Source organism: Eptesicus fuscus, chromosome 10 (assembly GCF_027574615.1).
Source record: "Eptesicus fuscus isolate TK198812 chromosome 10, DD_ASM_mEF_20220401, whole genome shotgun sequence".
In the NCBI taxonomy this organism is placed as follows: Eukaryota; Metazoa; Chordata; class Mammalia; order Chiroptera; family Vespertilionidae; genus Eptesicus; species Eptesicus fuscus.
Window position 1 is genome coordinate 81,455,227 of NC_072482.1, and position 12,824 is coordinate 81,468,050.

Consider the following 12,824-nt stretch of genomic DNA (forward strand, 5'->3'; position numbering starts at 1 on the left):
GTGGATGGGTTGTGCCTACTGAGGGATATGACATCCTACAGGGCTGCCATGGGCAGTAAACTGTTCAGTGTAAGAACGAAACACATGCCAAGGGCCAAGGCATGAAATTTTTGAGACAAGGCCTGGGCACTGGGAGAGGTTTATATTACCGTTGGTTAGTGATGAGAATCAGTAATCCTATAGAGAGCCAAGTTTTCTGTTTGAAAAGACTCTCAGGGAATGTAGCCTTCTGGTAGCTTTAACTGACTACGTAAAAAGTGAGACACACACCATTATGTTAGGTGGTGTGAAGATCCATAATAACAGAGACAAATCAAAGTACTCAGAACTAAAGGTTCTCTTTTGGTGAGGGAGTAACAGTCTAAGTTCATTGCTGATGACATATGATTTGGCTGAGCCATCTCTTGATCTTGATCTAGAGCTGTGCTGTTCAATACAGCAGCCACTGGCCACAGGCAGCTAAATTTAAATGAATTAAAGTGAAATAAATAAAAAATTCAGCTCCTCAATCACCCAGGTCCCGTTTCAAGTGTTCAAGACTAATATGGGAGCTAGTTGCTACCATAAAGGACAGTGCAAATTCTGTAACATTTCCATCCTACCTAATAAAAGAGTAATATGCAAATTGACCCTAACTCTGCTACACCCACCAGCCACACCCACCAGCCAATCAGGAGAAAATATGCAAATAAACCCAACCAAGATGGCTACAGCCACAGAGAGCAGGAGGGAGGCTTGGGTTTCCCCAGCAACAGAGGAAGCCAAGCTTTCCGTCTGCCCTTACCGGCCTAAGCCTCCACTCAAGACTACCAAGTTTCAATTATAGAAGGTAAACAAATCCAAACAGAAATGGCGGCAGCTACAGAGCTGAAAAGAGTAGGAGGCAAGGGTTTCCCCCAGCAATGGAGGAAGCAAAGCTTCTGCAGCCCTGGCTGGCCTAGGCCTCCGCTCCAGGCTACAAAGTTTCAATTATAGGAGATACATAAATCCCTAAAGAAATGGCTGCCGGCCATGGAGTGAGCAGGAGGCTTGGCTCCGCTCCAGGCTACAAAGTTTCAATTGTAGAAGGTAAATAAACCCCAGATACCAGGGCCTCCACTTGGGTCATCAGGGGGCGTGGCCAGCCTGCAAACTACCACAGGCCCTTCACCCAGGCCGCCCCACACCCCAAGGAAACCCCCACCCTGATCCGGGATACCTTTCAGGGCAAACCAGCTGGCCCCCCCACCCATGCACCAGGCCTCTATCCTATCTAATAAAAGAGTAATATGCAGATTGACCATCACTCCAACACACAAGATGGCTGCCCCCATGTGGACAAAGATCCTGCTCCCATGTGAACACAAGATGGCCGGCACAAGATGGCCAGCTGGGAGGGACCAGGCCTGCAAGGGAGGGCAGTTGTGGGCTATCAGGCCAGCAGGGGAGGGCAGTTGGGAGGGACCAGGCCTGCAAGGGAGGGCAGTTGGGGGCAATCAAGCCCTCAGGGGAGGGCAGTTAGGGGTGACCAGGCTGGCAGAGGAGGGAAGTTGGGGGTGACCGGGCCTAAACGGGCAGTCAGACATCCCTCAAGGGGTCCCAGATTGGAGAGGGTGCAGGCTGGCCTGAGGGACACCCCCCACCCCCGCCGTGCACGAATTTCGTGCACCGGGCCTCTAGTTATTGTAGAATGTTCTATTGAGCAGCATTGATCTAGAAGATAAACAATATGTCATCAAAGGTATTCTATCAAGAAACACCATTTTGATGTCTCAATTGACCACACCAGAGAGGCCCTATCTAGTTTTTATTTTCAACCACTGCAGGTTTTAAATAGAAGGGATGACAATAAGAATTTAGATTTTGGTGTGAATTATAAAGCCTAATTTACTCAGTGAAGGCATCTTCTTTCAGGGGATCACTATGGAAAATGGTTATAGAGAAGGAGGGAGCGGAGGATGAATGCTTTGAGGTTAGGATTTTCTCTGAATGAAAAGGAGTGTGTGACCTGATTAGGCAGAAGGAAGTGGTTAAAGGTACTTCTGATACTTACACAAGGGGCACATACGGCTGACCTTGTTTCTGGAACTTGCTTTGGTTTCTGGCCTCCTTACCTTTCTTTATCTGATTATATTGGTAAAAATCAGTTAGGCGTCTTAAGAACACACATCTTAGCTTCCATTTCTGGTTTACGAGATTCTCAATGCCTTTCTCAAGGGGCAAGTAGTTGTTTTATTAGTCTTGTTTCACATGCCTCTAAACTTTAGACGGAATTAAGGCAAGGGGAGTCAAATGAAGGGCAATAATACTTCTCACATAGTTCAGGGTATCCCCAGTGGCTTGTAGCATGGGAATATATCTAAATCTTTTTCAACAGAGTCTGGTGAGATGTTTGATTGCCCTCTCCCACCCAAGTCTTTGGATGTAGACTAATAAACTGAGGAAGTGAGAATCAATGACTTCCCGAGGTCTTCATCTTTCGGGGTGGCGGACAGGATGCCAAGGAAAGCTGATCAGAGGATAACGTGTCCACTGAAATTAGAAAGTAGGTCAAAAGAGAATGTTAAAAGGAGAAGAAAACTATTCAAAGAACAGCTAGAAGGATAAAAAACAGGGAAAGTGGTGGATTTTGAGCCAAGATTGTCCCTAGTAACTACAACAGAGGCAGTTTTCATGAATTGGTGAGAGAAGAGGAGGATGGCTACAGGGAATGAAGAGGTTATTTGCAGGGTGGCATTACAAATAAAAATAAAAATAAAAACATGAGTATTGGACCTTATTTAGTCTTGGCTATTTCATCATCCTCTCATACAAGTAAAAACTCTAGTGTCCAATAAGTACCGGTTGAATGAATCCTTGCAAAAGAAATCAGACTGAATGCATAAATTCCTTTATTGAAAATATTGGGCTAGCACTGCATTACATATATTCAATATTCATAAATGGAAGGGCCACACATTTCTGATTGGGCAACACTGTTTTAAGTAGAGAACACAGCATCTGGATATGCTCTCACAAGTACGTGTAATATCATGGACTAAACTAGGTAAGAGTGAACTATATGCAAAATGACTGTTTTGTTTGTTAATAGCATATGGTTGCAAATGGCATAAATGGCAAACGTGATCATGATGAGACATTCCTGATATCTCACACCAACACATTATTTAATGAGCAGATTAAGGTTAAACTGCCAGTATGTTTTTCATCAAGAATTCTCAATAGAAGAACTCAGGAGAAAGCACACCCAGGCTACAGACTTAAGATTTTACAGCATTCATTTAAACTTGTATGGAATGTAAGTGGAGTTAAGTAACTGTTGATCTGACAAGAGGCCACTTGGCAATTTGTTCTCTTTTATAAATAGTCTAAAATAAGAGAATAATCTAAAGGAAATATTCTGCCAACTTAAGGCTTACATTCTAAGAACTGTTTTATTTTTCTAAATGCAGTTATTCAAATACTACTTTTGTTATTAATTTTTTCTTTCCGAGATTATTCGGATGTAATTTATGACAGACCACTTCTCAGCTTTGGCTATTATTTGAAAATGTTTTACATTAGCAGTCTTTGGCTTTCGTAAAAGTCTGGCAATCAATAATATTGGTTAAACTTTAACAAGGTTTTATTATTACAGTTAACAAAACAGTGTTTTATGATGTTAAAAATGGGTTGATGTTAAAAAATAGGTTTTACTTTTTGTTCCAATTTTGGTATGAATGCATTTCTTTGCATTGTTTTTTCTTAAACAAAAGAGTCTAGAGACCAAGACAATTGGGCTAATTTGATATTTTTCATTTGATATAAAATATGCAGAAATTAAAACAGTCCCTTTAAAAACAGAGGTCTGTTTGTTAGTGTAAAAACTTGGGGGAAATTATGTGAAAACACTATGAAAACAAAGTTTTTGTTACTAGCCACAAATGATTTTATAAGAAACAAACCATTTTCTATTCAAAAGCAGGGTTTGTTCTATTCTAGGTTCATAAAGGTATCCACTCCTGTAAATATCAAGTCATACCTGTGAGAAATGGCTTATTCTTCTTTACACTATGTTCAGAGTAAGTAACTAAAAATATACCTTTTAATGACTACATGGAAAGCTGGCCTATAACAGTCAAATCAATGAACATTGGTGATGAGTTTTTGAAAGTTCACAATTAAGCATTTATATCCATGTATATACTGTTTAAGATCTATCACCCTAAACAATCAGGGCAAAAAAAGCTCAATATAAAACTATATAAATCAAGTAGAATTGTGACCAAAACATAGCACTTTTCTTTATTTCAAGATTTGACACATTAAAAGAAATAAACTGGCAACACATTTCAGACAATATACTAGAAATAATAAATAAAAGTTTCTTTTAAAAAAATCATATACAAATTCCCTTGAAGTGCTGTACACTTTCAATTTTTCTAAATGAGACTAACCTTTCCCATGGCAAACAATAGTATGCTGTACATTTTGGTAATGAAAATTATGTTGATAAATACACAAGGCATGTATATATTTCCACAGTATCTTTTTTTTTTCACAGTTACCAAAAATAAAAATTGCATTCAACTCATACATCTATAAATACTCTGATTCCTCACTGTATGGATTTGATGAAAGTGGGAGTACAAGTCTTTCAATAATCTGGCCTTCCAATCTCTCTCATCAGTGCCTGCCCTCCACATGCACCTCCCAGGATCGCTCTGCAATGTGATCATGCTCTGAGATGATGGCAGAAAGAAAGCATGGTGGTGGGAGGAGGCAGTCTGGGCTGGGGCTTGTCTTCCAGCCAGCTTTAGGAGAGCTGTCCAAACCCATTCCTTTTAATGTTAAATTTTAAGGCAGCCTGAATTTCACTCGAATGTCCATACCTCGAGGTCCTGAACTATGAAGTCTTCCTTTTTGGAAAGAATATCATTGTTGAAAGTGCTACAGGAATTGCTTCGGCCATGGTATAAATCAGCATCTAGCCATAAACCAAATCGTCCCCTGAAAAGGTTAAAAAAAAAAGGAGGGGGTCAACCCATTTCAATCTTAGGTGGCACACTTTCTGTCCTCCCCTGCCCCGTTCTTCTTTCATTTATGCTACAGAGAGACAAAAACCCTAAACTGCTTGTGAAACAAAGGGTACATTTCCTTTATTTCATTGAAGTGATCTGTCTTTCCTAAAGAGCAAGTGGTAGCAGGGCCTCATTTAGACATATAAATAAACCATTTCACCTCGCATTCTTAATGTCATGGCTAATTAATGTGAGCACAGGGACTAGCTAACATCAGCTGGCACCAAGGTTTTGGTTACCTGGGTCAGAAGAGACCCACTCGAGTCAGGTGGTAAATTAGTACAACAATAAAAACCTTACCCTCCACCACCAAGTTCTAAGGAACTTATGTCTCCATTGATAAAGTATGAGTTTTCTCCACTCCACTTAAAGACCTTAGGATAGAAACACAAGACAGAGAACAGACATTTTAATCTGAGTCTTAGCAAAAACAAACAAACAAACAAAAAAAACCAGACTATTTCCTCTGGACTACCCATTGGCTGAAGAAGCACCTGATTGCCAGGCTGAGACCTCCAGAGATCTCCCAGGCCCATGTTCACTCTGACCTGCAATCCCTCCCTAGACTCCAGACCAGGCAGAAGAGCAGTTCCCAAGGTCCCTGGAGGGACCCTGAGCAGTTTGTGTTCTACAGTCATCCTGTTGACCCAGGCTGGAGGGAGTCCAGATGGGGTCCCGGGACAGCTGCTGCTCCAACCTCACCCACACCCCTGACACCGTGACACTGGGAAATCAGATATTCTCCTATCTAGGTACCTTGAAATTGGGGCTAAATGTGTAGAGAAAAGTTTCGCCTGTGCCGTAATAGTGGTCACTGAACTTGAAAGGATGAGTGGCATATGCTCCGAAAATCTGTTAAAAAAAGAAAAAAAAAGAAAGGTTATCTACTTTCAAACCTAAACCTCCCAAAGAAAGACTTTCCAAAATGTTTTAACACAATCCTGAGGTCTCATATACCTCTTTCGGCAAAGATCATTATTAAATTGGAGCTCTTAAATAAGAAGGACCACCAACAAAGAGATACAGCAAATGTCCCCAGCTCTAACTAGACTCCAAGGGGCTGTGAGAACTTATTTGTCAAAGGCCAACAATTGTTTCCATGTTAAAAAGACTTCCAAAGTGCACCAGGGAGACAAGTTTCCTTTAGTGACTGCAGACAACACAATGGGAACATTAAACAACAAGAAGCATCTTGCACACAGAAATGAGTGGTTGAGAGAACAAAGTCAAATCTTCTTTGTTGTTTTACAAGTGGAACTGTAGCCAGACATTTTCCCAGAGAAAATCAATTTTTCTCTTTTGATTTGTAAAAACGAGTTCTCAACATGCTTATTAAAACTCTATCCTTAACATGACTGATCCAATATATCTTGGTTCAAATTGGCTTTTAAGAAAAAGCAAACAGCTCCATACACTATGGGCTTTAAAGGTGATTTTGATGTGTTGGAATCAATGCTTCTTCTATTTCTTCTTGTTGGGGGTTGGAAGGAGCAGCGTTTTCAGAATAAGCATGTCCGCAGCCTCAACATCCTCTGCGAGTGCTCGGATCCTGGTCAGTAGCGCAGGAGTGAGGGTTGGCAAGAGTGAGCCTAGTGTTTGCAAAAATGTAGGTCATTCTGCTATAGCTTCTATTCCAGACCCTTATTGAGAAATGCTGCCTTAAATGGGGGTTATCTGGAGAACGTAATTTTTCAAAATTATTTTAATTGAATTATAATCATTGTGGAATCTCAGTTCCTGGCTCCTTGAAATGCTAAAAATTAGGTAGAAGTCTAGAAACCCTTTCCAACCAATGTTCCTCATACTTCCTGTTACCAAACCTTCCCATATTGCTGCTAAGAATAAACGAAAGAAAGAAAAAAAAAAAGAATAAACGAAAGCAAAACTAACAAAAAGGTCAAAAATCCATTTCCCTTCTTCTGGGGATCTTCCAGTAAAAGAGTAAAAATTCAATTGAGCTAGGCATCTATTTTTAAAAGCATGTGCTAAAATATAACAAGAAGGGCAATGGCCATACATGGAAGAAAGTGGGCCCCCTCCTGATCAATGAACAGAAAAAGGCATCTTTACTCTTTTAACCTCCACAAGAGTCTAAATAATTAGATTCTTTCTTTGCTAAAATTTTCTTAGCAACATAGAAATCTGTGTAAGGACCAGGATTGGATGATACAAGGGAATTATTATTGATTTTGTTAGGTACTAGTATAAAGCATTGTGGTTATATAAGAAAATGTCCATTTTATTTTTTCTATTAACTTTTTAGAAAATTATATAAGATAATATGCACATAATAGTATTGTTGGATCTATAACACATAAAAATATATTAAGCAATGTCAGAACAAAGGAATCCATGAGAAAAACTGAAGACAGCCAGACGTGGTAAAAGGAAGGTTAATATAACAAAACTGATAAATGTGTATTTGCTTTCCTTCTTTCTTTCAGTTTCTTTAGTAGATACAAAAATTATATAAAGTAGTCATCATAACAATTTATTGATGGGTTTGTGATATATATCAGTGTAATATGTATAAAAATTACCCCAGGAAGTAGAATGATATAATAGAGCAATATAGGATTAACATTTTATACCTCACTGGAGTTAAGTTAGTATAAATCAGACTATTGATTGCATGGTAATTGCTCTGTCCTTTTCCACAACGCCTTGTGGTATAAATTACTCTACAGTCTGATTCGATTAAATCTGGGCCCCTTTGCAGGGTAGTTCCTTAGGTCCGTCTATCGTGACTCCAGAAAGGCTCTCCTTAGCAGTCTCCTTACCTGCTTCTCTCCGGGACACCAGCTGGTCTAAGGTTAGCTTGCTGCCTTTCTGGGGCTACCGGCCCCATCATTGTTTATCACCAACATGCGCACTGTTTCTAGAGTGCCCTTGGGCTTGAACTTCCCCTGACTCTCCTAACAAAGGCAGCTCCCTTGAGGAGAGCTTCAGAGCTCTGTGTCTTAGGGTCTGGTCTGTCTCTTCCCCTGGAGGTGGAGCTTGGGGCTCTGCAGAGCTGGGGGCTAGACAAATGATCTTGTTTTACGAGCAGGATGCTGGGCAGGTAGAAGCTGGTCTTGGCTCACCTCACCTGGCATGACACGTCTGCCCCACAGGCTGGGACAAAGGCAGGAGAAACCCCTGTGTTCTCAGCCTGCCATGCCCCAGGTAGAGCATCTGTCCTATGAGTAGAGGCGGGTGGATGAAGAGAGCCCTTTACCTCTAGGCCACACAGGTATGGAATTTAGCTCCTGAAACAGTGATCTCGGGCAGATGTCGAGAAGCGCTAGGGACCTGCCCCTAGAGAATGTGTATCATAACTCTGGCCTGGGAGAGGGAGCCCCATCTTCTTGTCTGTCAGTCTGAACTGGGGGTGAGTGGAGGGAGCAGGCTGTGCTTCAAGTGCCACAGAATCTCACCACTATTACCAAAACTTAATATGTTTGCTTGAATGAATGTTTCTTCACCTGTATGCCCTTAGTACAATTTCCAGAGACTTTATGTGATGACGATTTTTGTAATTTCCACCAGTATGGTTGTTTCACTGGGGATGGAACCTGGGAGCTCCTTCCTGCTGCCATTCTGCATAGGTAATATTTTTATATTAAATTTTTCATTTCCAGAGAAACTTATAACTATTGTTCTACCATGTCCTCAAACACAGCAAAGCCACAATCTTGCCTTGGGGGTAGATGGGATGGGGTAAGAACGTTAGTGTTTAGGTGTCTTCAAACAGTACCAGTGGCTTGAGAGTACCAGATTCTTTAAGATCCACCCATGACAAGCAGTGCAACCTTCGGGTAGAGGCCTTCTTTATATATCTGCTAACAGGAAGCTGGGTGGAGAGAAAGCTGGGTGGAGATGTGATTCATCAATGCTTGCCCTAGGCAGCCGAGACATTCCCCAACAAGTATGTTATCTTATGGTGAGGATTTATGTATGTAGTCTAAAACCATCTAGCCATATCACATCTAAAACATTGCACCCAACTTCTCAAACATTTCACTAAATCCCTAAGTAATTCTACTTTAAACCTGTTTTTACTATTTTACTTTTTGACTTGACTCTACCCACTATTCAGCTGGATCATGGTTAAATGTATTAGTCAGGAAACAATGATAGTAACAATGATAACATCTAAACTCCTCCAGAACTCTTAAGCTGCAAGAGTCACAGGAACAAAGCCAGTTGAGAAAGAATGCCTCAATACCCCATTTTTCTGTTAATTTTCCCCAAGGCAAATTATGACAGTTAAGATCTATTTCCTCTAAAATGATCACAATTATATGGCTTCACAGCAAGCTCTTCAATGCTTAATCGTGTCCCACATGTAATAGGCATTCATTATACATTTTCTGAATGAATGAATGAGTGAATGAATGGCTATTGAGTAAAACCTGCTTCAATACCAGAAAGAGAAAAGAATAGCATCTATAGCCTAAAAAATGTAAAGGAATTTCTTCTTGGTACAATACACACAAAACAGAAATAAAGAAAGAACAGACTTGAACACTCCAGCAAAGAAAAACCAATAAAGAAAAGGCAGATGAAGCTTATGTGGCAAAATCCTTCCTTTTGTGAAGCAGGAGCTTGACTGGGTGGTATATAAAGGATTCCAGGGAAGATTCTACTTGCATGCCAAGCGAGGAGTACTAGTGTCAGGTAGATGGGAAATATCTGGGTTTCACCAGTGCCTCCAAGACCGACCACAACAGAGGTAAAAGTGCCATGAGCCACAGTAGAGCATTCTCCCTGCCGTTTCATAACAATTGGGCTCTTCCGGTACAACACACCACGGCCTTGTCTAGCTCTCCATCTCAGCAACCATACAGGCAAGGTTTGTGGCTACTACTTCAGCCACCTTGAGAAAGTTCTGGTAAGGCACTAGAATTTCTTTCTGCAGTTACCACCAAATCCAGACTTGACTTTCTCCAACTTCTCCAGCTTTAGGTTGTAGAATGTCATTATAGTTTTCTACTGTGTGGTAAGTACATACAAAAACTCCGCAGAATGTGACTGTATTTGGAGATATGCTCCATTTTCTTTTTTTTTTTAGAGATGCATTTTGAAGTGTGACATAATAATTGGGATTTACTCCAAAACACTCCAGCAAAGAAAAACCAATAAAGAAAAGGCAGATGAAGCTTATGTGGCAAAATCCTGCTAACTTGTGGGATCTGGGTGATGGGAGTTCCTGGTACTCGTCTCTACCGTTGTGTAGGTTTGAAAATCTTTATTTAAAAAAATGTTTTCTGAGAGAGAAACAAGCCTCACCTGATTATCCATGTCTTTGATAACCAGCAGGACAGGACTGTCTAGCGATGCTGATTTCCGATAGAGAGTTTTCAAGCTGGTCCCGTGCTCCAATGTGCTATATGCGAGTCTCCATGGATACCCTTGTACCCTGGCTGGAAGGCGGCGGGCCAGCTACGAATCCAAAGATGGACATGTCAATAGACAATTCACCCACAAACCACTCATGAGCCTGAGGCACAAAGGATATGCCTGTGGACCAAACTTAAAAAATTACACTGATTTACATACTGTTCCCCTTTACTCTGGGCAAATACTTGCCACCCTAAACCAGGGGAGAGAAGGGGAAGTTATTCGTTGGTGGCGTTGACCTTGACAGGACGCCTCCCAGAGCACACTACTTCTCTCCGGGGCCCGGCTGTGGGGTCACTAGGCCATACACTGGGAGGCAGAGCACCTAGCTTGAGAGCGAAGCATGAGTTATTAGACGTATGCTCTCCGTCTTACTCTTCAGCCTGGCTTTCATCCAACAGCTCATGTTTCTCCACTGTTCTTTCTCCTAGTAAACCCTCTCGGGCTCAGAGCTGCTACTGACAACGGCAGTTTCCCACAGAAGTGACAGCAAGAAAACTGTTTTATGACAGCAGTCAGATGCAGTCTGTCCTCAATCCATCCGAATCTTTCACTACATTAACATTTCACTTCAACCTGACGGCCATGAATACCGATGGTGCACCTCTCTTCAAAAATCCCAACGAAGGAGGCTATGAAGTGCTGAAGTCTTCAGAATGCTGCACATCATTCTAGTATCAGCACAAACCCCATTTCTGCAACTGCTTGGTCAAATCTCTTGGCTTTCCTGGGCCTTTGCAGACTCATTTGTAAATTGAGGGAGCTACACTTAAGGATTCATTAAGGTCTCTGAGATTCAGGTCTCTGCTGACGGACGGGGGAAGTGGAAGAGGTTCCTGACTAAAGGTCAAAGGCAAGCACATTATATAGCATTTCATAAAAAGGAAGTAGCATTTTCAGAAAACAAAGTACACAAGTAAAACTACAGAAAAAGGAAAATTTTTCCTAGGGGTAGGTAGTTTTCATAAAGCAAATGAAATATATTTGCTAAATGATCTTTATTGAGTCCGATAAATTAAAAACAAACACTGGAACTCTGCAGTAATCACTGGGATAAATTTGGATCCTAGGTGTGTTAGTTTAGAACACTTTAAATATTGGTTTGAGGCCCTGCCCGGGTAGCTCAGTTGTTTAGAGCATTGTCCCACTACATCAAGGCTGTGGGCTCGGTCCTGGGCAGGGTACATGAAGAATCAACCAATAAATGCGTAAGTGAAACAACAAATCAATATCTCACTCTCTCTTTTTCTCTCCCCTTCCTCTCTCTCTCTCTAAAATCAATTAAAAATTGTTTTGAAAACAAGAAATGGCACTTTGTTCAGGTTTGAGAGATGGCTGTAGTGGCTGGCCAAGACCACACACTCCTGAGAAGGCAGCAGGGAAGGCTGCCATAACCTTTCGGAAGCAGAGAAGGGGACACTGGCCGTGGTTAAGCTGCTGGTCTTCATTTAAAACCTGGCTCATCCTTCACCCGGAAGGAGAGCAAGGTGGTCAGGGTTGCGAAATGCTTCTTAAGGCTGGAAGCCCCCCATCCTAAGCCCCCAGGGAGGACCACCTGCTCGATGTGCATGTTCTCCAGGAGCGCGCTCTGGGGCTGCAGAATCGGCAGGGCTGTCTCGTCATCGTCCTCATAGTAGCTGCACGTGCTCTTCCTGCGCTTCGCCTCCTCGACAGTGATGATCTGAAATGCAGAAGACAAGTTAAAAAAAAACACACACACAAAAAGCCCTGATGTCTGCTTTTTCTTAGCCAGCTAAAATCAACCTCAGGTACACAATATCCCGCAACATGTGGAGTTTTAGCAGCAGGACAGAAATTGAACCGGGACTTTGGGAAATGGCTAATTTTTCAATTTCAGAACAAATGCAGAATTTAACAGGGTACAGCTGAGGCACTTAATATGTACAAATTAAAGTTGCAAGTTTTCCCTTTTATTATTGCTGTCAATTGCTCAGTCCTTGAACAAGAATTATGTGTAACTCCACCAGCAACTTATGCCCTTGAAATGCCCCTAATTATTCTCCTTTGACTTGCATCTAAATTTGAATTAAGGAACCAATCAGAGATCATTCTATGAGTAAGTCTTCTATAATAGGGATATTGGGAAGATACTTCTTTAAAATTAAGACTCCTAATGTTTTCTCTTAAGATTGTGCACATAACAACCAACCCTGATAGAAATGACAAATGGTAACAGCTACCAGAGCAACAATCCAAAGAAACACAAGTTTAGTCTAAATGACAATTAGGTTATGATTCTTTATGTACAGTTCAGGAGCTATAAAAGTAGTCTCTCCTTCAAAACTGAGAAAGGTGATGCACACAACATTATTCCATTATAACTATGCTTATGAACTACCAAAATCAATTTCACCTTAAGATCTATTTTTTTTTTTTTTGCCC

The 12,824-nt window shown here is 41.2% G+C and overlaps 1 protein-coding gene across 2 annotated transcripts in view; it reads right to left on the bottom strand.

Annotated features, from left to right (window-relative positions):
- Positions 1 to 2,852: 2,852 nt before the first annotated feature.
- Positions 2,853 to 12,824, bottom strand: part of NCOA7 (nuclear receptor coactivator 7) — a 114,914-nt gene continuing 104,942 nt past the window's right edge. For both annotated transcript variants that reach the window (XM_054722565.1, XM_028142815.2), the window contains 5 exons: positions 11,977 to 12,102; positions 10,311 to 10,463; positions 5,796 to 5,891; positions 5,340 to 5,413; positions 2,853 to 4,968 (listed from right to left, as the gene is read on the bottom strand). In XM_054722565.1, the coding sequence (XP_054578540.1) occupies positions 4,833 to 4,968; positions 5,340 to 5,413; positions 5,796 to 5,891; positions 10,311 to 10,463; positions 11,977 to 12,102 (585 nt within the window). In that variant the 3' untranslated portion in view covers positions 2,853 to 4,832. The remainder of the gene's footprint in view (positions 4,969 to 5,339; positions 5,414 to 5,795; positions 5,892 to 10,310; positions 10,464 to 11,976; positions 12,103 to 12,824) is intronic.